The 26358-nt window shown below is 45.9% G+C and overlaps 1 protein-coding gene across 3 annotated transcripts in view; it reads left to right on the forward strand.

Moving 5' to 3' along the window:
- The first annotated feature begins 557 nt into the window (after positions 1–557).
- Positions 558–26358, forward strand: part of KCMF1 (potassium channel modulatory factor 1) — a 237995-nt gene continuing 212194 nt past the window's right edge. Inside the window, exon 1 of one of the 3 annotated variants that reach the window (XM_068168630.1) lies at positions 558–814. In XM_068168630.1, coding sequence (XP_068024731.1) covers positions 799–814 — 16 coding nt within the window. In that variant the 5' untranslated portion in view covers positions 558–798. The remainder of the gene's footprint in view (positions 815–26358) is intronic. The other 2 variants (XM_068168632.1, XM_068168631.1) reach the window with 2 other exon arrangements.

Consider the following 26358-nt stretch of genomic DNA (forward strand, 5'->3'; position numbering starts at 1 on the left):
CCTGCAACAGGGGGAAGCAGGGAGATTCTTCTTCCTGCCTCATGCGGTATACAGGCAGTTGTCAGAGGCTGAAATAGTGGAGGAGGCTGTCTCTCTAGTGAATGTCTGAAGACAGTAGTCTTTTCTAGTTTGGAGGAAGAGATCCCCATACAGCTACGCTCAACCCCGTGGCTTGCCTTGCAAGGGTGCCGGCCCTCCTTTCCCTTGCTTGTGTATTTCCTCGGCTCCCTGCGTGCAGCGGCTACTGGACAAAGGAGGAATGGGGGGGGGGGGAAAGAGAGAAAGAATTAAAAACCCTAAACAAAACAGATGGAGAAGAAGAGAAACGAGGAGACTTTGAGCTTAGGATGAGAAATAGCTGAGGAGTGCAAAAAGGAGTCAGTGTTCTTACAGTAACAATAAAAGGTAGAACAGAGATGGGAACTCAGGAAGAGGGGTGGCTAAAGCGGCGGAAGAGGAAGAGGGGTCTAATGCTTGGCAACGCCTGAGAAGTCGCTGCTACTGGATCCGCCCTCTCTAAGAGAAAGGAGGGAGAGCGGGGGAAGGGAGACACAGACAGACGCGCACGCGCGCAGGGGCAGGCGCAGGCAGGCCGGCCGGCTGGCTGGCCGGCGCTGTTGGAACAGATACCCATTTGCGTCATTTCCCCCATCCCCCCCACCCCCCTTTTTTTGTTGTTTGTTTGCTTCTTGTTGGGGGTCAGTGCGTAAGGCACGAGAGCGACCTAGATTAAAGCAACGCTCGAGCACCCCGCCGGAAGCCTAGGAACAGGCCTGGGCTGCAGCCTCAAAATTTAGGATGTCCAGACATGAAGGTGAGGAGACGCAAGGCCGCGGGGGGGTTAAGAGTTGAGGGGGGGAAGAGTTGGGAGGTGGGGGGGAAGAGAAGAGATGAGATGAGATGTCCTTTGAGCTTTGTACAGCTTCGCATGCTGCTGTGTGAGGTGGGTCAACATGGCGGCGCTGCCGCCGTCGCTGAGAGCGGGGCCTGTGGGGTTGGTGGCAAAAATTGGTTGTGGTGGGAGGAGGAAGGTGGCGGCCAAGTCTCGCTTTGCAGTGTCGCGGGAGGGGAGGTGGTGGACACGTCCGTTACGGGTAGGCCCCAAGTCCCTTCTCTGTCGCCACTAAGCACGCACTCCGGGCCTGTGTTCGCCGAGTTTGAAGGACCTGCTGCAGCTTGAAGTAGGCCTGGTTTCCGTCACCCCTCACTAGTCTGCGATTCCTTTGCCCAGGATTCATTCCTCTTACTACATTGTTTGGGTTTGGATCTGTTTTGGGGGAAAGGACAAAAGAGTCAGGGTGGCTTGTTGATGTGTCCTGGAAGTTGTAAATGGCATGATGTGAAGGAAGAAAGAGTGCAGGAGGGGAAGGAGAGGCAGGCTTGACGTGATATGCTCCCTTTGAGGGGAAGTACTCCCACATTTCTTAGGATAGGAAGGAGGAGAAGGGACTGTGGGGCATGAGGCACGGGGGGGAGGTGTGCTCGAGGGGAGGTGATGCAAGGGTGGCCTGGCATCCAGGGAAATTGGCTTGGGGTATAGTCTGCTTTGGTATAATGAAAGGGGAACGTGTGGGGTGTGGTGTGGTTGTGCAGCAGTTGTAGAAGGAACTATTGGGATTGGGAAAAAGAGTTAATGCAGTTTCCATGGCCTTGTTCAAGTGTAGCTTGGTTTTTGGTAGCTTTGGCAGCTTGAGAAATAATATATTCTTTTTCAGTTTTGTATTTGGGGACCTTATGAATGTCTATAAATATCTGAAAGGGTGGGTGCCAAGATGAAAGTGATGGTCTCTTTTTGATGATGTTCAGTGATAGGACAAGGAACAATGGGTACAAGCTAGAACACAGGAGGTTTGCACCTCAACACAAGGAGAAACTTATTTACGGTGAGGGTGACAGAGCACTGGAGCAGGCTGCCCAGAGAGGTTGTGCAATCTCCTCTGGAGACATTCAAAACCTACCTATATGCATTCCTGTGTGGCCTACCCTAGGTGATTCTGCTTTGGCAGGAGGGTTGGACTAGATAACCTCTAGAGGTCCCTCCCAACCCCTAACATCCTGTGATTCTAAAAGATGAAATGTGCCAATACAGTATCAATGTTTTTAGAGAGGTTGTCATGCAATTATTTTGTGTCTGTCCTTGTTCTTCTGTTGTGGTTTGGTTTATTATGTTTGTTTTTGCTTTGGGTAAATGAGGTGGACAGTTGAGGATTAATTTAAAAAGAAGAATGGAGAGAAAAATTAAGTAAGGGAGTTTACTTAGAGGTAGTTTGCAATATTTGTAGAGAAACTTGCTTGGTTTTCTACCTCTTCTTACAGGTAGTTGCATTAGTATAAAATATTATGTAGAAGTTCTGCCTTGTATCTCAAAAGGATATATTTTTTTTCTCTCTTAGGAACCAAATTTAGCACCTAGAGCTGTGAGAATAATATTTTTTAAAGGAATAGAGATTATTTAAGATTAGTGTTTTGAAAGCAATATGATAGAAGACTTAAATGTTTGGGAATAATAATACTGACTTGTAGATGGAGGGTTAGTAGCTTGATGCTGAACTACAGTGTGATGGCTATTCAGTGTATAGCTACAGCATTTTGTTAGTATACATGCTTGCCTATCTAAAACCAGTTTTGCCTGAATCTACTAATGTGATTTTTTTCTAGTAAAGGTGTCAAATCCTCCTGGTTATTCTCTGATTAAGATGTGGGTTTGTGTTTGTTTTTTGGTGGTGTGAGGGTTGGCTATTTGGGGGGAGGGGGGCTGAGTTGTGTTTTTTGGTGTGCATGTGTGTGTTTGCTTTCAAAAAGGGTGAATAGGGTTGTTGGATTATCTGCATTCTGTGCAGATGAGGTAAATGCTAACTACAGTGAGTAAAATAAGAGTTAATAAAAAGGATGGTTTTGGTGACAACTTTTGAGAAGGTACTCTGTAAACTGATGCTGTGATAGATATCCAGAGTAGTAGAATGTGGACTCATTAGATTGCACCAGTTAAAGCTACAAAAGGGGTATGAGGTGTTGTTCAGTGTTCCTGTGATTTAATAAAGGAGAAGAATTATCAAAACATTTTTGTAAAAATGTTTGATTGATAGAGGTTATGTTTTGAAGTTTTTCTAGTGGATGTTAGATTTTTTTTTTTTTAGCATGGGGAATAATGATTTCTCAGTCTTTCTATTCATCATCAGAAATCAAAGTATGGAAATAACATTAAGTGTTGTTTTGTTGAAAATTTGAAATAGGTATATGTATTGCTGAATGGTGGGATTCCAAGTAAAAACAGGAAAAAAAATTTCACCAGGATTTTCTAAGAGGTTCTGCCTCTGCTAAACATCAAGAGGTTTTCTCTCTGCTTAAGCACAAATCCCAACCCTCACACAATGCATTTAGTTTTTGAATCCTGTCTGTGACACCAATCTATGTATTGCCAATTGTCAGGGTTAGCACAAGGGGGACAGACACCAAGTGAAAGAGGTAAATCTATACTTACACATAAAAGAAAGCAAGCAAAATAGTAACAGTACAACCAGCATCAGTAATAATTATATAACAAAGGTAAAATATATCAAGGTAATGCACCTATTCATTACTACATAAGGTTAGTGATAGTGATTAAGAAAGATACATCACCAACTGCCCCAATACTTTATCATCATCCAGATCTGCAATTGCTGAGGGAGTCCCAGTTGCAGCAAGGATTTGGAGAACCTTTCCCAGCAATTGGGAAGTCCTATGCAGTGCATCCACTTGTAGGTGAGGCTTCCAAAGTTGCTGCAAGAGGATCCAGCTTTTTATGTTAAATAACCAAGTTTCTGTGATTCTAAATGTGGAATCCTCTGACTTCACCCTCCTCCTGGATTTTCCCTGAGCCTGGCTAGGGCCCAGGGGGAAATCAAGGGAGTATTTTTATCTATTTGGCTTTTGTCACACACCTCCACATGAGGTCTGACTATATGGCCTTGACAGTCTGCCTCTAAGTAAGGGAAGTTGAATACATTCTCATGACATTTCATCCTCACCAATGATTATGTTCTAAGCTACACCTTTCACTAATAAGCATACATATTTTGTTAACTGACAATAGATGCTAAAGATAATACATATTTCACTAATGAGTTGATACTAACAATATCTAATGTTTGGTTGGGATGTCCATCTAGAGGTCAGCTTTGATTTGGGGCCTATTGCTCAGGCCACAGCACTTCAGTATAGCAATGTTCTTTGAAGTTGCATATTTTTAAAAAATTAAAATAATTTTCTAATAAACTGTTGATGATAATGTTACATTGTTGACATAAATACATTTTTATATGAAGGAAAAAAACCTAGCTAAGCTGAAAAGATATAAAGCTGCAGCTGTACTTTTTTTTAGGAGCCTCTTTTTCTTGTTTTAATGTTTTTCTTTTAGTCCCCATTTAACATGTTTGAAGTGTTAATTTTATATTAGTTATAAGGTTAGAACAAGTTGCCTTGCTGTAGAGTCTGTAGTTGGCTGAAAGTTCTCAATCTGTAAGTTGATGGAAGTTGTTTTTGCAAGGATAAGGTGTAGAAGAAAAGTGAGTTTCAAGCATGTTAATAAATTGTATCTGTACTGTGTGTTTTTTCTCAAAATAGATTGTTTTTGCCAAAATCAGTTTTGTGATAGGGAAGGATATATTTGAGAAGATAAATGCTGGAGCTGGACTGCTTAGCCTTGAAGAGAAGACTGAGAGGGATTCTTATCAATGTCTCTAAATATCTGAGGAGTGGGTGTCAAGATGAAAGTCTGTTTTTGGTGGTGCCCAGTGATAGGATGAGGAGGGTACAAGCTAGAACACAGGAGGTTCCACCTCAACACAAGGAGACATTTCTTTATGGTGAGGGCGACAGAGCCCTGGAGCAGGCTGCTCAGAGAGGTTGTGGGGTCTCCTCTGGAGACTTTCAAAACCTGCCTAGGTGTGTTCCTGTGAGGCCTGCCCTAGGTGACCCTGCTTTGGCAGGGGGGTTGGACTCAATGATCTCTGGAGGACCCTTCCAATTCCTAACATTCTATGATTCCCTTGTTGACTGATGCAGTTACTCTGTTATTGGTGAGGCAGGACTTGTCCTTGGTGAAGCCATGCTGTCTGTCTCAAATCACCTTCCTGTCCTCCATGTGCCTTATCAGAGCTTCTAGGAAGATCTGTTCCATGATCTTCCCAGGCACTGAGGTAAGACTGACAGGTCAGTAGTTCCTGGGGTACTCCTTTCTACTCTTTTTAGAAATGGGTGTAATGTTTACTTTCTTCCAGTCACTAGGGACTTACCTGACTGCCAGTAGGTTTTAGATATCATGGAATGTGGCTTGCAACTACATCAACCAGTTCCCTCAGGACCCTGGGATACATTTTGTCAGGACCCATAGACTTGTGTATGTTCAGGTTCCTCAAGTGAACTTTGTCTCCACTTACACTCTCCACTTGTACAGCAGATGTCAGGGTGGTTGAAATCCCCCAGTGTGATGAGAGCCTGTGATTGTGATGCCTCCCTCCTGTAGCTGGAGTAAGAAGACTTTCAGTTGTCTCCCTTTGATCAGGTGGCCTGTAGTAGACACCAACCACAAGGTTCCTCTTGTTGCCTTGGTCTCTAATTCCTACCCACAAGCTTTCAACTTCCTTGTGCCTATTCTTTAAGGGCATCACTTCATGCTCTATCCACTTCTTAACATAGAGAGCAATAGCTCCTCCCCTCCTTCCTCTCCTGTCCCTTCTGAACAGCTTGTAGCCATTGATAGTCATTTTCCAGACATAGGATTCATCCCACCAAGTTTCAGCAATGGCCACTACATTGTAGCTTTCCAGCAGCATGGTAGCTTCCAACTCCTGTTTGTTGCCCATGCTGTGTGTAGAGGCACTGTAGCAGGTCTGTCAGCCATGTCACCTCGGAGAACCCTCCTTAACTGCCTTTCGCTGATGTTTCCCTATTGGATCCTACTACCGCAAGGGGCCCCCAGCTCATCTCTGTAAGGCTTTGTGCTTCAGTGTCCCTGGCATGCCTCAGGACAACAGGTTGAAGGCTCTTACTAGCGCTGCATCCCTCTAACCCTGGTGTGTCATTCCACAGCTTGCCACAGACAAGCCTGATACTGTTTTCCCCCTCCAACTTTGTATCTAGTTTAAAGCCCTGTCAATCAGCCCTGCAATCTCCTGAGCAAAGACTCTCTTCCCCCTTTGAGAAAGGTGTCTCCCATTTGATGCCAGCAAGCCTGGTGCTGTGTAGGCCATCCTGTAGTCAAAAACACCAAAATTGTTGTGACACTAGCCATGGAGCCATATATTAATAGACTGGACCCATCTGTTCCTTACAATGTCACTGCCCACAACTGTAAGGAGAGAGGGAAAAAATAGCCTGTGCACCACATTCCCTTACCAACTGTCCCAAGACCCTGAAGTCTGTTTTGATCACTGTTGGACTAGAAGTCATGGTTTCCTTTTCACTTACATGGAAGATCAGTAATAGGTAATAGTTTAAGGTCCATATCAAGCTAGGAAATTTCCTATTGTTTCCTATCTCCAGGGAGATAGCAGACTTCACTATGAGGAGGATTTACCCAGCATATTTGACCCTCTTTTCTCCTCAGAAGGGAGTCACCTACAACTATAACCCTTTTTCTTCCTTGTGAATGTGGTTGTGATCTGGGTCGTGGGCTTTTCTAACTGTGAAGACACCTCTAGTGTAGATTGCCATCATTCACATCCTCATTTGATTGGTCTTTCTCAACCAGGCTGTCATACCTGTTGTTCAGAGGTTCCTGGGGGGGATGAGGTGGGCAAGGAGGGAGTTCTCCTGCTGCCTCGACCATGAACTTGCCTCCACTCTTCTCATTTAGATTTCAGCCTGACAGGAACAGGATATAGGGGCCCCTTGATCCAGGGTACTTTCTGACAAGTGTTCCTCTTTCTGTTTAAAGGACAGCAGAGCTGGGCTCCATCAGTCTCTCTCTTGTTCAGACTCCCTGATGTTCCCTAGCCTTTCCACCTCCTTTTCCAGTTCTGCCACCAGACTGGTCACACTGCATACAGGCATTGCCTCTGCTGCCCTCTGGGATTACCAAAAGATTCAGGCATTTCCTATGCTTGGAGGAGGTGGTGCTTGAATATTAACCAGCTCTCTTTGGCCACCCCTACCTTCTATAGCCCTAACCCACGGGATTCCTCCAAGTGGGTCTCTGAAGAGGTCAAAGTTGGCTCTGCTGAAATCCAGGATTGCAATTCTACTTATTACCCAGCTACTTCCTTGCTTGCTACTCCATTATCTCATGGTCACTGCAGCCAAAGCTGTTTCCAACTTTCACATCCATGACTAGACCTTCTTTGTTCATTAGCACAAGGACCCAGCAGCACACCTCTCCTTGTAGGGTCCTCCACTACTGGTGTCAAAAAATTATCATCAGTGCACTGCAGGAACTTCCTGGACTGTTTGTGCCTCACTGTGTGACCTTTCTAGCAAATATCAGGGTGGTTGAAGTCCCCCATGATCATCAGGGCATGTGATTGCAAGGCTACTTTAAGCTATCTGTAGAAGGCCTCATCGATTTCCACTTCCTGATCAGGTAGCCTATAGTAAACACTCACTACAATGTCACTCATATTAGCTTGTCCCTTAATTATTACCCACATGCTTTCAACTTGTTCTCCTTCCCCCCCTAGGCAGAGCTAAATATATTCCAGTTGCTCTCTCGCATAAAGAGCAATTCTTGCCACCTGTGGTGGTTTAGCCCTGGCTGGGGGCCAAATGCTCCCCAAAGCTGCTCTATCTGTCCCCTTCTTAGATGGACAGGGGAGAGGGGAAAATATAACAAAAGGCCTGTAGTAAGATAGAAGCAATTTTAATAATGTGAAGCAAAGGTGAAGGCCACATGTGGAAGCAAAAGCAAAGAGAGATGTTATTCTCTACTTCCCATCAGCAGATGGTGGTTTTGGTCACTCCCAGGAAGCAGGGCTCTAACACATGTAGCAGTTGCTCCAGAGGACAGACACCATGGATGAATATCTCCCCACTTCTTTCACTTAGTTTATATATATATGGCATCAAATACCCCTTTGGTCAGTTTGAGTCAGCTGGCCCAGCTGTGTCCCTTCCCAAGATCATGCCCACCCCTCAGTGTCCTCTTGGGGTGGGAAAATGTTGGAAAAGCACAGCCTTGGTACTTGGTTCAGCAATAGCCAAAGCATTAGTGTGTTATCAACACCCAGCTACAGCACTGCAAAACACAGCACTAGAAAGATGCTCTAGGGAGCATTAACTCCACCTCAGCCAAACCCAATACACCACCTCACCTTGCTTGCCTGTCTTTCTTAAAAAGTACATAGCTGTTCATGACAGCATTCCAGCCACTCATGCCATCCCACTATGTCTCTGTAACTGCAATGAGATCATGGCTCTGTGGCTGCACCTACACCTCTAGTTCTTCCTGTTTATTCCCCATGCTGTGTGTGTTGGGTGTACAGGCATTTCAGAGGGGTAGTTGAATAAGAAGGTTTCCCTGGAGGGGTGCAAGAGTATCCACCATAATTATATCCACCCTTGAGGTAGTTTGCCTTCTGACTCTCCTCTTGAATGGCAGCTAAGGAACATTTGTCACTGATCTGGTTTGCCTGGCTTGCGTGGCTTACTCCTTGGTTCAATGGGATGGCATGAGCATTGCTACCTTGAATCCCACCCTCCAAGTCCTTCAGTTTAAAGCCTGCCTCACCAAGTTGGCCAGCCTACTTCCAAAGATTCACTTACCTTTTCAAGACGGGTATATTCCATCCCTCCCTAACAGTTTATAGTTGTCAAAGAATGCCCCATTGCCATAAAACCCAAACCCCTTGTGACACTACCAACCACATAGCCAGGTGTTGAGATGCATTATTCATCTATTCCTTGGTACCTCTTTTCCTCTAACTGGTAAAATGGAGGAAAAGATAACTGGGGCACCAATGTTTTTCACTTACACCCCCAATGCTTTACAGTCTTTCTTGATTCTGCTTGTGTTCTGGTTTGCAGTGTCATTCATGCCCACATGGAAGAGTAACAGTGGGTAGTAGTCAAGGCTCTTAAGTTGTGGTACCCTCTTGATGATGTCTCAGATCTTAGCTCCTGATAGGCAACAGACCTCTTGTCTGGTTGGCATATGAGTGCATCAGTGCCCTCTAATAGAGGGTCAGCCACTTCTACCACACATTTTTTTTTCTTTTTACAGTATTCCCTATGTGATGTTTGAAGTTTTGCCACATGGAGCTTATTCATGGGTGATTAAAGGTGTTAAAGCTTCACCTATCTTTTTGAAGGTGATGTTAGAGGGTAGAGGATGAAGTGGAGTCCTGCTTTGTTAGGTCACCAATGTCAACTCTCTTAACTTTTCTTCATAAGAGAGATGTTCCAGCCTTCTAACTGCTTTTGTAGCCCTCTTTTGGACCTGCTCTAACAGGTCCTTGTCTGTCTTTTCCTGGGGGACCCAGAGCTGGATGCAGTACTCCAGTTGGGGTCCTACTAGAGCACAGTAGAACAGAATAGAATAGAATTAACCAGGTTGGAAAGAACCTTTGAGATCAAGTTCAACCTCTCACCCAACACCATCTAATCAACTAAACCATGGCACCAAGTGCTTCATCCAGGCTCTTCCTAAACACCTCCAGGGATGGGGACTCCACCACCTCCCTGGGCAGCACATCCCAATGGCCAATCTCTCTGGCTGGGAAGAATTTCTTCCTAACATCCAGCCTGAACCTCCCCTGGCACAGCTTGAGACTGTGTCCTCTTGTTCTGGTGCCTGGGAGAAGAGACCAACCCCCACCTGGCTACAACCTCCCTTCAAGAAGTTGTAGAGAGCAAGAAAGTCTCCCCTGAGCCTCTGCTCCAGACCCCTCCCCAGCTTTGTTGCCCTTCTCTGGACTCGTTCCAGCATCTCAACATCTTTCCTAACCTGAGGAGCCCAGAACTGGACACAGGACTCAAGGTGTGGCCTGAGCAGTGCTGAGCACAGGGCACAATGACCTCCCTGCTCCTGCTGGCCACATTGTTCCTGATGCAGGCCAGGATGCCCTTGGCCTTCTTGGCCCCTGGGCACACTGCTGGCTCATGTTCATCCTACTCACAGCCACTACCCCCAGGTCCCTCTCAGTTTGGGAGCTCTCCAGCCACTCTGCCCCCAGCCTGTAGCACTGCATGGGGTTGTTGTGGCCAATGTGTAGAACCTGGCACTTGGATGTGTTCAATCTTGTTATAGATGACTCCAGGTAAAAGTTTTTGCTAACAGTTTTATTGGCACTAAAAGATCTTAAAAAGGTAATAAAAGGCAATAAAAGCAAGCAAAGCAGCGCGCTGGGCTTGGGAGGGGACAAAACTCCACCTCCACAGCAGCCTTACAATAACTTTCTTCATCTTATATAGTTCCATCATCTACATAAGCAAACTTATGCTAAATAGAAGGCAGGCATATGATAATGAGTCTTCAGAATAGGTGATCAAATCCCTTCCCCCTACATTCAGTGTGGTAAGGGTCAAAGCATCCACTTTCACACATGCTCAATTGTCCAGGCTTCTTATCTCAAGAAAACAAATTCCTAGTTTTTCTCCTCAGCCCTGGTGTCTCCAATTAGCCAAACACACTGTCTCTGTTTAAGTCTGTAAAATATGTGGCTCCCCCTTTGTCCTCAAAACAGGCTCCTGCAAGCTTCTGACCCCCAGTTCCAGTACACTCTGAATTCTCTACCGTTAACACAAACCACAGAATCACCAGTATATTCATAACAAATCTCATGCCCTTGGTCTCTGCCCATCTGTCCAGCCTGCTGAGGTCTCTCTGCCAAGCCCCTCTACCTTCTGGCAGATCAACTCCTGCCCCCAGCTTGCTGTCATCTGCAAATTTACTGATGATGGACTCAATGCCCTCATCCAGGTCATCAATGAAGATGTTAAAGAGCACAGGGCCCAGCACTGATCCCTGGGGGACACCACTGTTGCCTGGCTGCCAGCTGGCTGTGGCACCATTCACCACCACTCTCTGGGCTCAGCCTCCAGCCAGTTCCTAACCCAGCTCAGAGAGCTGCTGTCCAAGCCAGGAGCTGGCAGCTTGGCCAGGAGTTTGCTGTGGGGGACGGTGTCAAAGGCCTTGCTGAAGTCCAGGTAGACTACATCCACAGCCTGCCCCACATTCACCAGGCAGTCACCTGGACATAGAAGGAGATCAGGTTGGACTTGATGATCTCTTAGGTCTTTTCCAACCTTATTGATTCTATGATTCTATTGGACGCCTCTCCAGGTGAAGGTAAACTCTGTGGCCTGCATTCTGTTCCTCTGGCAATGGAGAAGAATGCATTGGCAATGTTAATTGTGGCATTCTATTTGGCTGCCTTAGTCTCCAGCTGGTTCTGGAGCTACAGCATGTCTGGTACAGCAGCACTCTGCTGGTGTGACCTTGTCCCTCAAGTATTGCATGCCTTTCTCCATGGCAATCCATCTCCCAAAATGATCCTTTATATCATCCCTGGTGGGGTATATATCCCTTACACCTTCTGGAAGCCGTCTCCAGAGGCTGAGAGTATGTATTGGTTTCCTGATAACATTGTGAATGCCCACTTCCCTAGACAGGGATTCCAACTGCTTGGCTTCCCTGTCTTCCAACTCCAAACTATTGGCTCCCATATCCCAACATCAGAGTAGCCTGGTGATGATGGTGGGTGTAGTCCTTCCCTATATCACATAGCTCACCCAAGGATAAAGATCAAGTGATTATCTCTGGTTCTTCTTGTTTACATATTTGCCCTGGTTCATCCTCTTTTGCAAAATGAACTGTATTCCTTGTGTACTTCTTTTTCTATATAGGGCTGACTGATACTGACATAGGCTGGCTCTGTGATGCTATTGCCATGCCTCTTGGTCTGTTTGTAGGCCCAGAGACCACCTCTTCCTCTTCTGCTGCATGCTGAAAGGCACTGAAAAGAGCTCAATAGGCATGGGCAAAACCCTAACACATTGCAATGATTTTGTATCTTGGAATTTTTGGGCTGACAACATCCTTTTATCAAACATTTCACCAGCTCATCAGGACCTTGCAGTTGCTTGGGAATGAAGTTCCAAAATACTGTATGTGACCAGCAGGTCAAACACTGGCCCAGACTTTCCCACATACCCTGCCACTCATAGTTATTCAGCCTTGGAGTAGGTCTCTAAACCGTATTTTTGGAAGAAATTTGTGATACTATGACCAAGACCAAGAATACATTTAAGAGAGACAGTGTCAGTGTGGCCGGTTGACGTTGCCCCCTTAAGAAAGGGAATATGGTGGACGGAAGTTGGTAAACGGAAGGAATAGTCTAAACTAATTTCATTGGTGAAGTGGGAGGAAGCACCTTCGGAACTGGGAGTGAACTGGACATTTCCACGACTTTTCTGTCAGTCTTGCTTCCGCCTCTTCTTCGTGCAGCAGCTTTCTGTGCTGGGCTTTCTGCCAAGGCCTCGGCCTTGAAAACAAGATACCAGGCCTGTATATTAACTCCCTTCCAATTAACACAAACTGCTTCTAACTTTTTTTCCTCTCTTTTCTTTCTCTTTCTATCCCATTCTGGGGAAAGGGGGGGGAAGAGAGGGGAGAGCGGAGGTGGGGAACCCCTCTGCCAAGGGGGGTCACTCTCATTTCTGTGTTGCTCTGTTGTATATCTTTGTATATATTGTAGATATTGTAAATTTGTAAATATTCCCCTGCATTCCCTACATTGCTTTGTAAATATAGCTCCACTGCTTTGCTAATTCAGCTTGTGAGTTTTTTTTTCCTTTCCCTTCAATTTTTTTTTTCCCTTTTACTTTACAAGGGGGAAGGGAGGAGGCTTCTTGGCCTTACCCCTTCCAAACCCACCACAGTCAGAAGCAGTCTGGCGTTGGTGTCCCAATAATGATTGAAGCCCACTAAAAGTGAATAAATGCCCTCTTTTGTTCCATTCATCAGTTGGGTGAGACTACTGATAAGTGATGATGCCATATACAAAAATGAGAGTAATCCAACAACTGTTGCAATCATCCACTTATAACAAGCAAGTAGAAAACAAAGTAAGAGAATAACCTTAAGCCATTTTGTCAGTGACAAATACAAGCATCATGAAAGAAACCATAGTTATCAAAGGGCATTGAAATACAAAAACTGCAAGAGTTTATATGAGACCACCTATAATGCACCAAAAGAGGGAACAAAGACAGAAAAGTGAATGTCTTAACATGGAGGGAAACACATTCTCTGTGTACTTCAACTTGGTGCAGTCCTGCCAAAGTCCAACTGTCTTGATTAAGACAGTGGCTTTGTGCCCCATGTGGGTCACCAAAAAAGGTATGTCGGGGCTATGTGGTGGTTTGAGAGAAAAGGTTTAGCCTCCTCTCCCCCACAAAGAGGAAGAAAGAAACCACAGCTAGCCAGCCGGAGAAGCAAAAGGGAATGCTATATTTACAAGCAATTTTTAGGGAATGCAGGATATATACACAATTTACAGTATTTACAATATATACACAGAAGTAGACAGCAAGGTAAAAAAAAAAAAGAAACAATAATACAGGAACAAAATTTCCCCACCCACTCTGGAGGAGGGTTCCCCCCTGTACCCACTTATCTCCCCTTTTTCCCCAAAGAGGGTTAGAACGAGAGAAAAAGAGCAATTATTAATAAAGCAGAATATTAGTAGGCCTTAGTTTGCTTATCTGTCCAAGGTCAGTCTGGCAGAGAGCCCAGAAGCATATGAGCTGGAAAGGAGAAAGGAAAGGAGAGAACTGAGGAAAGTCCCAGCTGCACCTAAGCTTAAAACGGCCTTTTTACCAATCCACCAATGAAATTAGTTTAGAATATCTGATTGTTTTCGTTAATATTCCAAAACATTCAGCCAGAGTGTCCCAGCACTGTCTCTTTCTTAAAGGCACAGCCTCAAACGGTCACAGTCCACCCCTTCTAAACAATTTCATTGGCCGTTCATACTGTCCATCCAATCCAAGACAATATTTACAGTTCGTAAGTAAAGTTCATAGTCCATTCCGGCTATGCTCAGATGCAGATGATTCAGAAGTCCAAGAAAATCAGAAAATGAGAGAAATGCAAAACAGTTTATCTCTTTGCTGACGAAGCGAAGAAAAGGGAAACAGGGATTCTCAGGGTCTCTTAGTTGACTCAGGGCTCTCAGGGTTCGTGCACCATAGATTCCTCGTTGATTCTTCCTTTGGACGCGATGTAGCTGCGCAACAGTTTGAAATTAAACTCTTTCAGCTAAAGTTTAAATTTCTTTGTGGAATACACTGAATTTCACCATTCTCCTGCATTACCCAATAAGTGTGACCCGGACCTTCAGCTGAAACCACCCCTCGGACAGGTTTGGCCTCTCCTGAGGGAGAAAATACCCAAACAGCTTTACCTAACAGATTCTTTTCTCTAACAACAGGAACTCTATCACCTTCTACTTTCCGTAGCAAATCTGAATGTGCAGGTCCAGCTCGGTTCACTGAACCTCTGCTACTATTTACCAGCCAGGTTGCTTGTGCTAAATGTTTTTCCCAGTTTTTCAAAGATCCACCCCCCATGGCTTTAAGAGTGGTCTTCAACAAACTGTTGTAGCGTTCAATCTTCCCTGAAGCTGGTGCATAGTAGGGAATATGGAATACCCACTCAATACCGTGCTCTTTTGCCCAGCTCTTTACAAGGTTGTTCTTGAAATGAGTTCCGTTGTCTGACTCAATCCTCTCTGGAGTTCCGTGTCTCCACAGGATCTGTCTCTCCAGACCGAGAATGGTGTTGCGTGCAGTTGCATGTGGAACTGGATAAGTTTCCAACCATCCAGTGTTTGCCTCTACCATAGTAAACACGTATTGCTTACCAGAACGAGAACGTGGTAGAGTGATGTAGTCAATCTGCCAAGCTTCACCATACTCGCGCTTTCACCATCTGTCACCATACCACAAGGGATTTATTCGTTTTGCCTGCTTAATAGCAGCACAAATGTCACAGTCATGGATGACTTGTGTGATAGCATCCATGGAAATGTCTATGGATCTGTCACGAGCCCATTGGTATGTTGCATCTCTGCCTTGATGTCCTGACAAATCATGAGCCCACCGAGCTAAGAATATCTCACCTCGGTGTTTCCAGTCGAGATCAAGATTAGAGTCCATGTGTACTTGAGAAACTCTTGCAGCTAGATCTGCCTGATGGTTGTGTTGCTGTTCCTCAGTAGCTTTGCTCTTAGGAATGTGAGCATCGATGTGTCTCACCTTCACTGGAATTCTCTCGATTCGATCAGCAATGTCCTGCCACAGGTTGGCTGCCCAAATGGGTTTTCCTTTCCTCTGCCAACCACTCTTCTTCCAGTTCTTTAGCCAACCCCATAGAGCATTGGCTACCATCCATGAGTCGGTGTAGAGATAAAGCTTTGGCCATCTCTCACGTTCAGCTACGTCGAGAGCTAGCTGGACAGCTTTTACCTCTGCGAACTGACTGGATTCTCCTTCTCCGTCCTTCGCCTCTGTAACCTCGACTCCAGAAACCAAGAGGTCGTCCACGTGTCTCACCTGGTGCTTTTTGCCACAAGCACCAGGTTGGGCCATTGTCGCTTGCAGCCGTGTACAAAATGTTCTTAATGTCTGGACCAGACCCACTGCTTGAATTACCTCTTGCTTTATCTGGTCAAAGGCTGCTTGTTGTTCAGGTCCCCAGTGGAAATTGTTTCTCCTTCAAGTCACATCATACAGAGGCTTCACAATCTGACTGTGTCCAGGAATGTGCAGTCTCCAAAATCCCATTATCCCCAAGAAACGTAGGGTCTCTTGCTTGTTTGTGGGATTTGCCATGGTAGAGACTCTATTTACCACATCCACTGGAATGTGTCGGCATCCCATCCTGCCTCCACACTCCCACAAACTGAATCTCTGTGGTAGGTCAATGATTTTGTTACCTTTCTTGGAGACTTCCTCAGCAGTTTTACCCCAGGCGATCATATCATCGATGAACTGGATGTGTTCTGGAGCACCACCTTTCTCCAGAGCATCGTGGATCACTGCACGACAGATGCTTGAGCTGTGGATCCAGCCCACTTGCAATCTGTTGAAAGTGTACTGGATTCCTCTCCAGGTGAAAGCAAACTGAGGCCTGCATTCCTCTGCTATGGGAATAGAGAAAAATGCATTAGCAATGTCTATGGTAGCATACCATTTGGCCTCTTTGGATTCCAGCTCATACTGTAGCTCCATCATGTCTGGTACTGCTGCACTCATAGGTGGTGTCACTTCATTTAGGGCTCGGTAGTCTACTGTCAGACGGCAGTCTCCATTCTGCTTCCGCACAGGCCACACTGGACTGTTGAAAGGTGAATGAGTTTTGCTGACGACTTTCTGACTCTCCAACTGACGAATCAGATTCTGAATGGGCAACAAAGAGTCACGGTTGGTTCTGTATTGTCTGTGATGCACAGTCTGAGAAGCAACCGGCAATTTAATGTCCTGTATCTTCTGTTGTCCCACAACTGCAGATTCATCAGAAAGCTCAGGTCTAGCAGACAGCTTCAGTTTTTGTCCATCAATTTCTACTGAAGCTACTCCAAAAGCCCATTTGTAACCTCTAGGGTCTTTGAACCGCCCCTCTCTCAGAAAATCAATTCCCAACATACAAGGTGCGTCAGGTCCGATCACAACTGTATGCTTCTTCCATTGTTTACCGCGTAAACTTCTATTAACCTCCACCTTACTTAACTCTTGAGATCCACCAGTGACTCCCAGAATAGTTATAGACTCTGATCCCTGATTATTTGATGGTATTATGGTGCACTGAGCTCCTGTGTCGACCAAGGCCCTGTACTTCCGAAATTGTGAAGTGCCAGACCACTGGATGTACACATCCCAATAGATTCTGTTATCTCTGTTATCCCTCTCCTCCCCCTGGCGGGAGGCAGGGCACCCCTAGTTATGGGGAACATGCCCACATGTGCGTTGCGCACAGTGTGCAGTGTTATAGCCTTGCATGTTATAACTGGAGCCACTGTTGGAGCCATAAGAGTCGTTCTGGGGAACTGTGGAAGTAACAGCTACCCTTCTGGTATTGCTACCTCAGGTTCTGCCACTTTGCAGTTCCCTCAGTCTCCTGAAAAGATTAGAAGTTGGTTGGCCATCCCACCGGTTCATGTTCTCACCAAACTGATCACGCAGAGTTATCCAAATAGTTCTACGTGATTGCCTTGGTGGTCTGTTTTGATCTGTTTTGGAATGACCTCCTTGGAGGACGTGTATTCCTCACAGATGAAACTTGTATCCACCTGGAGGAAGAATTGGAATTATCCCTTTGTGCCAATTGGGATATGGAATCTTTCAGATCCTTCATGCAACTCTCAATTTTTCCAGACAGAGTTTCAATGGCTGAAACCAAAGAAACATGTGTCACGCTATCCTCCAGTTGTCTCATTTGATCACTGAATTGGCCAACCGCAGGAGGAGCTCCACCATAATTTCTTGCCACAGGTTAACCTTGCCAAGAGCCTTGCCTAGATGTCTATCTATTCCGTTATCCTTCGAGCTGCTGACTTGTCTCCGACCATTAGAGCTTGCGCACCTGTATCATAACATCTACTAAGCCAAGCTCGAATTGGATCCTTATCTTCTCTGGTGTAATCTTTGGAGATGTTTCAACGTTCTTCTTGAGGTGAAGTAGAGTATAGATGTTAAAAGATTAGCGAAATAAGGAGAAGAGAGCCCATGCTCAGCGGCAGTACGACGGAGTTCTTTAATCACTGGGAAGGACAAAGCCTCCCATTGAGGGTTACCCCCTCTTCCCGCGTACAGTACAGGAGCCATGATTCTTGCGGCAACCTCAGTGTCTCCATCCCGCAAAGCTTGGCGCTTAATAGAAGCCCACACATCATGAGGATCCTGGGGATAAAGGTCTGGTTGCCGTTCAGGATAGACAGGACCTGGATCTAGGAGGTTGTCCTCGGGGGGGTATTCTGCTGCATATGTAACCAAAGTCTCAGTCCGCAGCTTCGGGTTTGGTGGCAGCTTAGAGGGTAACGGAGGAGGAGTCTGAGCTCCCTCGATACTCTGTTCTGAGTTCCCTTCTTGTACTTTAAGCATCTCAAATATAATCCGCCACCATGGGAGTATACGCTGCGCCTCAGCATTCCCTGTAGTAGCAGCATCCCATAACTTCACCCCCACTTGATCCCAGATTTCACTCGTAAACATGCTGGATATCGTAACTGTCGGGATGTTCTCCTGCACCCACTCCAGCATCTCCTTAAGATCACGGCCACAGATAACTTTGCCATGCTTTTTAAGGAGTTCTTGCATTAATTCATAAGCGTCTCTTTCTGAGGAACTCTTCTGGTTCCCCATGTTTCCCACAGGTCACCTCTCGTCCAGTGGGAGGGATTGCTCTGGCCGGCCGGCTTTTCCCGCTTCCTTTCAGCAGCTCATTCAAAGTTCCAAGGGAATACGCGGCTGGACGCACCTTCCCCACCCCTGGCAACAATAAACACTCAGACAAACGGATTGCAAAAGTGATGGAAAGTTTAAATAGAAAGCAGTGAACTTTTACAGAGAACCGAAAGCGCAGTGACAAAGAAAGATCCCAAAACAGACCCAGAGAGATCCCATCCCCACCTGAGGGTACACCCAAGACCCCCAGGGCTCCTTCTTCCCCCTCCCACTGCTAGGCTAGTCTCAGCTGGCCAGTTCTGAGACTGCCCATCCCCCCGTGGCCTTGGGCCTAGCCAGGCCTAAAGCCAGGAGACATCTCCCCCGGTTACTGTCTGACGGAGGAGGAAGAAAAGAGAGAGTGCTAGACTCCGCACTGGATCTTATAGTGGTGCAAAGGATTGTGGTAGGAAATACTATATAATTTCCTGTGTCCACCCCTCTGGGCTGGACTTCTGGACACAGGAAGTAAACATTGCAGGGGGGCACCCAGCTCAAACTGCAACAGCGTTTCTTCGCCCCTGTCACATCGGGGGTCACCATTTGCCGCGATTAAGAGGCGGGGCTCAGCCTGATGCAGGCCAGGTGTCCACTTTATTATGCAAAATCCTTCTATATAAAGCTAATACAGCGCAAAAGCAGTTTACAACAGGAACCAGGGACTCTGTTTCATCAATCTGCTATATGCCTGAAGTCTTGCACTCTCAGGTCATAATAACCATTCGTAATCAAATATCTGCTCTCCTCCAACAGCACTGCTGTACCGTGTTCCCACAGCTCACAAGCCATCAAGGCCAACACTGTCTCCTTCTTATCAGTCCAGCAGTGCTTGGAGCTCGGCTCTCCAAGATTTAACCCTTCACTTTTCAATCGCACCTCAATTATGCAAATCATCACAAGTCTATTCTTCTGAGAACTTAGAACTCCATGCCTCCATAAATAATCGATGATGCCATGTGACATCCTGCTGACTATGCCAATTTTGTTGCAGATGGAGTTATGCACTTCATTCACAAGAGAGAAGTAACAGTGTATTTATTGGTATAAAACAGTGTTTCAACAAAGTTTGAAACAATAAATGCAACTTAAAAAAAAGATCTTTATTGCTTACCTGGATGAGGGATTGAGTCAACTGTTAGCAAATTTGCAGATGACACTAAGTTGGGAGGGAGAGTGGATCTCCTGGTGGGTAGGAAGATGCTGCAGAGGGACCTGAATGGGCTTGGTCAATGGGCTGAGGCCAATGGTATGAGATTCAACAATGCCAAGTGCAAAATCCTGCACTTTGGCCACAACAACCCCATGCAGCGCTCCTGGCTGGAGGATGAGCGGCTGGAGATCAGCCTGGCTGAGAGGGACCTGGGGGTACTGTTTGACAGCTGTCTGAACATGAGCCAACAGTGTGCCCAGGTGGCCAAGAAGGCCAATGGCATCCTGGCCTGCATCAGGAACAGTGTGGCCAGCAGGAGCAGGGAAGTCATTCTGCCCTGTGCTCAGCCCTGGTGAGGCCACACCTTGAGTACTGTGTCCAGTTCTGGGCCCCTCACTTGAGGAAGGATATTGAGATGCTGGAGTGGGTCCAGAGGAGAGTGAGAAGACTGGTGAGGTGGCTGGAGGGAAAGTTGTATGAGGAGAGGCTGAGGGAGCTGGGGTTGTTCAGCCTGGAGAAGAGGAGACTTAGAGGGGACCTTATCACTCTCTACAACTACCTAAAATGAAGTTGTAGTCAGGTGGGGGTCAGACTCTTCTCCCAGGAAACTTGTGCCAGGACAAGAGGGCATGGTATGAAGCCGCACCAGGGGAGGTTTAGGTTAGATATTAGGAAGCTCTTCCTCACAGAAAGGCTGATTAGGCACTGGGATGTGCTGCCCAGGGAGGTGGTGGAGTCACCATCACTGGAGATCCTTAAGAAAAGAACGGATGTGGCATTGGGTGGCAGGGTTTAGCTGATGGTGTGGTGTTAGGTCATAGGCTGGACTGGATGATCTCAGAGGTCTGTTTCAGCCTCAATAATTCTGTGATTTGATGCCAAGGTACACCAGATTATTTACTGTAAGGAGAACAGAGTAAAACAACGGTTTATGTTAAAAGAATGTCGAGGGTTGGAAGGGAAAGGCCTCCTTTCCCCGGAAAGTGAAGGAAAAAAAAACCAACTCACAGCTGAATTAGCAAAGCACTGGGTGCTGTATATTTACAAAGCAACATAGGATATGCAGGGGAATATACAGGATTTACAATATTTACAATATATACAAAAATATACAATAAAGTAGCACAGAAATGAGAGTCCCCCCCCTCTGCTGAGGGGGTTCCCCACCTCTGCTCCCCCCTCTCTCCCCCTTTCCCCAGAGAAGGTCAGAAAGAGAGAAAAGAGAAAAAAATTAAAAGCAGTTGTGTGTTAATTGGAAAGCGGTTAGTACAGGCCTTGCAGTTTATCAATTTCACGGTCAAGCCTTGGCCGAAAGCCCAGTAGCTGTGAGCTGCAAAGGGGGAAAAGTAAGACTGACCTGAAAAGTGCAGGAATGCCCAGGAAACTCTGCTGCACTCCCAGTTCAGAAGGTGCTTCCTCCCAATCTACCAATGAAATTAGTTTAGATCCGTCTTTTCGTTTACAAACATCCGATTACCATATTCCCTTTCTTAAGGGGACAGCCTCAAATGGTCACTGTGGTGGGTTTGGAAGGGTAAGGCCGAGAAGCCTCCTCCCTTCCCCCTTGTAAAGTAAAAGGGAAAAAAAATTGAAGGGAAAGGAAAAAAAACTCGCAAGCTGAATTAGCAAAGCAGTGGAGCTATATTTACAAAGCAACGTAGGGTTTGCAGGGGGAATATTTACAAATTTAGAATATCTACAATATATACAAAGATATACAACAGAGTAACACAGAAATGAGAGTAAACCCCTCGGCAGAGAGGGGGTTCCCCACCTCCTCTTTCCCCTCTTTCCCCCCTTTCCCCAGATTAGGTTAGAAGAGAGAGAGAGCGAAAGAAAGAAGTTAAAAGCAGTTTTGTGTTAATTGGAAAAGAGTTAATATACAGGCCTGGTATCTTGTTTTCAAGGCCGAGGCCTTGGCAGAAAGCCCAGCACAGAGTTAGCTGCAGAGCTGCTGCACCATGCAAAGGCGGAAGCAAGACTGACTGAGAAGTGCTGGAAATGTCCAGTATAGTCCCAGCTCAGAAGGTGCTTCCTCCCACTCGTCCAATGAAATTAGTTTAGACTATTCCTTCCGTTTACCAACTTCCGTCCACCATATTCCCTTTCTTAAGGGGGCAACGTCAACCGGCCACAGTCCACCCCTTCTAAACAATTTCATTGGCTGTTCATACTGTCCATCCAATCCACAACGATATTTACAGTTCGTGAGTAAAGTTCATAGTCCATTCCGGCTATGCTCAGATGTAGATGATTCAAAAGTCCAAGAAAATCAGAAAATGAGAAAAATGGAAAACAGTTCATTTCTTCACTGATGAAGCGAAGAAAAGGGAAACAGGGATTCTCAGGGTCTCTTAGTTGACTCAGGGCTCTCAGGGATCTCAGGGTTCGTGCACCGTAGATTCCTCGTTGATTCTTCCTCTGGACGCGATGTAGCTGTACAACAGTTCGAAATTAACCTCTTTCAGCTAAAGTTAGATTTCTTTGTGGAATACACTGAATTTCACCATTCTCTTGCATTACCCAATAAGTGTGACCCGGACCTTCAGCAGAAACCACCCCTCGGACAGGTTTAGCCTCTCCTGAGGGTGAAAATACCCAAACAGTTTTACCTAACAGATTCTTTCCTCTAACAATAGGAACTCTATCACCTTCTACTTTTCGTAGCAAATCTGAATGTGCAGGTCCAGCTCGGTTCACTGAACCTCTACTATTTACCAGCCAGGTTGCTTGTGCTAAATGTTTTTCCCAGTTTTTCAAAGATCCACCTCCCATGGCTTTGAGAGTGGTCTTCAACAAACCGTTGTAGCGTTCAATCTTCCCTGAAGCTGGTGCATAGTAGGGAATGTGGAATATCCACTCAATACCGTGCTCTTTTGCCCAACTCTTTACAAGGTTGTTCTTGAAATGAGTTCCATTGTCTGTCTCAATCCTCTCTGGAGTTCCGTGTCTCCACAGGATCTGTCTCTCCAGACCGAGAATGGTGTTGCGTGCAGTTGCATGTGGAACTGGATAAGTTTCCAACCATCCAGTGTTTGCCTCTACCATAGTAAGCACGTATTGCTTACCAGAACGAGAACGTGGTAGAGTGATGTAGTCAATCTGCCAAGCTTCACCATACTTGTACTTGGACCATCTGTCACCATACCACAAGGGCTTAAGTCGTTTTGCCTGCTTAATAGCAGCACAAATGTCACAGTCATGGATGACTTGTGTGATAGCATCCATGGAAATGTCTATAGATCTGTCACGAGCCCATTGGTACGTTGCATCTCTGCCTTGATGTCCTGACGAATCGTGAGCCCACCAAGCTAAGAATATTTCACCTCGGTGTTTCCAGTCGAGATCAAGATTAGAGTCCATGTCTACTTGAGAAACTCTTGCAGCTAGATCTGCCTGATGGTTGTGTTGCTGTTCCTCAGTAGCTTTGCTCTTAGGAATGTGAGCATCGATGTGTCTCACTTTCACTGGAATTCTCTCGATTCGATCAGCAATGTCCTGCCACAGGTTGGCTGCCCAAATGGGTTTTCCTTTCCTCTGCCAACCACTCTTCTTCCAGTTCTTTAGCCAACCCCATAGAGCATTGGCTACCATCCATGAGTCGGTGTAGAGATAAAGCTTTGGCCATCTCTCACGTTCAGCCACGTCGAGAGCTAGCTGGACAGCTTTTACCTCTGCGAATTGACTGGATTCTCCTTCTCCATCTTTCGCCTCTGCAACTCGGCGTGTTGGACTCCACACTGCAGACTTCCACCTTCGCTTGTTTCCAACAAGACGACAGGAACCGTCTGTGAACAGAGCATATTTCTTTTCATCATCAGAAAGGTCATTGTAAGGAGGAGCTTCCTCAGCACGAGTTACTTTCTCCTCTGGAGGTTTAGCACAGTTGATACCTTCAGGCCAACTTGAGATCACCTCCACTAGACCAGGTCTTTCAAGATTTCCCATTCGAGCTCTCTGTGTTATCAGAGCCATCCACTTAGACCAGGTTGAGTCTGTGGCATGATGTGGTGTGGAGCCTTTGCCTTTGAACATCCAATTCAAAACTGGTAGTCTGGGAACTAAGAGAAGTTGTGATTCAGTTCCAATCACTTCAGAAGATGCTTTTACTCCTTCATAGGCAGCTAAGATTTCTTTCTCTGTTGGAGTATAATTAGCCTCTGAACCTCTGTAACCTTGACTCCAGAAACCAAGAGGTCGTCCACGTGTCTCACCTGGAGCTTTTTGCCACAAGCACCAGGTTGGACCATTGTCACTTGCAGCCGTCTACAAAATGTTCTTAATGTCTGGACCATCTCGGACAGGTCCCAGACCCATTGCTTGAATCACCTCTTGCTTTATCTGGTCAAAGGCTGCTTGTTGTTCAGGTCCCCAGTGGAAATGGTTTCTCTTTCGAGTCACATCATACAGAGGTTTCACAATCTGACTGTATCCAGGAATGTGCAGTCTCCAAAATCCCACTATCCCCAAGAAACGTAGGGTCTCTTGCTTGTTTGTGGGACTTGCCATGGTAGAGACTCTATTTACCACATCCACTGGAATGTGTCGGCGTCCATCCTGCCACCGCACTCCCAGAAACTGAATCTCTGTGGTAGGTCCTTTCACCTTGTCTCGTTTGATGACAAAACCTGCATTCAGAAGAATGTCAATGATTTTGTTACCTTTCTTGAAGACTTCCTCAGCAGTTTTACCCCAGGCGATCATATCATCGATGAACTGGATGTGTTCTGGAGCACCGCCTTTCTCCAGAGCATCGTGGATCACTGCATGACAGATGCTTGAGCTGTGGATCCAGCCCATTGGCAATCTGTTGAAAGTGTACTGGATTCCTCTCCAGGTGAAAGCAAACTGAGGCCGGCATTCCTCTGCTATGGGAATAGAGAAAAATGCATTAGCAATGTCTATGGTAGCATACCATTTGGCCTCTTTGGATTCCAGCTCATACTGTAGCTCCATCATGTCTGGTACTGCTGCACTCATAGGTGGTGTCACTTCATTCAGGGCTCGGTAGTCTACCGTCAGACGCCAGTCTCCATTCTGCTTCCGCACAGGCCACACTGGACTGTTGAAAGGTGAATGAGTTTTGCTGACGACTTTCTGACTCTCCAACTGACGAATCAGATTCTGAATGGGCAACAAAGAGTCACGGTTGGTTCTGTATTGTCTGTGATGCACAGTCTGAGAAGCAACCGGCAATTTAATGTCCTGTATCTTCTGTTGTCCCACAACTGCAGATTCATCAGAAAGTTCAGGTCTGGCAGACAGCTTCAATTTTTGTCCATCAATTTCTATAGAAGCTACTCCAAAAGCCCATTTGTAACCTCTAGGGTCTTTGAAACGCCCTTCTCTCAGAAAATCAATTCCCAAAATACAAGGTGCATCAGGTCCGGTCACAACTGTATGCTTCCTCCATTGTTTACCAGTTAAACTTATATTAACCTCCACCTTACTTAACTCTTGAGATCCACCAGTGACTCCCAGAATAGTTATAGACTCTGATCCCTGATTATTTGATGGTATTATGGTGCACTGAGCTCCTGTGTCGACCAAGGCCCTGTACTTACGAAATTGTGAAGTGCCAGGCCACTGGATGTACACATCCCATTAGATTCTGTTATCTCTGTTATCCCTCTCCTCCCCCATGGCGGGAGGCAGGGCACCCCTAGTTATGGGGAACATGCGCACATGTGCATTGCGCATATTGTGCAGGGTTATAACTTTGCATGTTATAACTGGAGCCACTGTTGGAGCCATAAGAGTCGTTCTGGGGAACTGTGGAAGTAACAGCTACCCTTCTGGTATTGCTACCTCGGGTTCTGCCACTTTGCAATTCCCTCAGTCTCCTGAAAAGATTAGAAGTTGGTTGGCCATCCCAGCGGTTCATGTTCTCACCAAACTGATCACGCAGAGTTATCCAAATAGTTCTACGTGATTGCCTTGGTGGTCTGTTTTGGAATGTCCTGTTTTGGAATGACCTCCTTGGAGGACGTGTATTCCTCACAGATGAGACTTGTACCCACCTGGAGGAAGAATTGAAATTATCCTTCTGTGCCAATTGGTATATGGAATCTTTTAACTCTCTTATGCAATTTTGAATATCACCAGACATAGTTTTAATGGCCGACACCAAAGAACCACGTGTCATGCTATCCTCCAATTGTCTCATTTGATCACTGAATTGGCCAACCGTGGGAGAAGCTCCACCATAACTTCTTGACACAATTCTGCTTGCCAGAATGTTTGCATAATTAGAAGGAGCAAGTTTGATGATCTTTTTAGCAAGACCAATACCCACAGGAATGTCATCAGGATTCAGAGTTTCATGTTCACCATAGAGTAGCTCTCTAACAGCAAATTCTCTCAAGCGCTTAATTCCCTCATCTATGGTAGTCCAGGGTTTAGGATTCCATGGAAGGTCATCTCGGGAAGGGTATCTCAGGGCAACCGCTATTAAGAGGCGTATCCATAGATTAACCTTACCGAGAGCTTCGCCTAGATGTCTATCTATTCCATTGTCCCTTGAGAGAGTTCCTAACTGAGCTGCTGACTTGTCTCCAACTGTTAGAGCTGAAGCACCTGTATCATAACACCTACTAAGCCAAGCTGGAACTGGCTCCTTATCTGCCCTGGTGAAATCTTTACGGACATTTCGCAATTCTTCCCGTGGTGACGAACAGTCTGTAATATCATCTTGATCTTCATCTCCCTGAATTCTTTGCCCATAAAATCCTGCTGTCATTCTCCTAAGTATCTCTTTAAGCTGAGAACCACCTTTGCCAGCTGCCTTC

Source organism: Melanerpes formicivorus, unplaced genomic scaffold (assembly GCF_026170545.1).
Source record: "Melanerpes formicivorus ecotype bairdi unplaced genomic scaffold, bMelFor1.0.p_v2 SCAF_145, whole genome shotgun sequence".
Classification (NCBI taxonomy): Eukaryota; Metazoa; Chordata; class Aves; order Piciformes; family Picidae; genus Melanerpes; species Melanerpes formicivorus.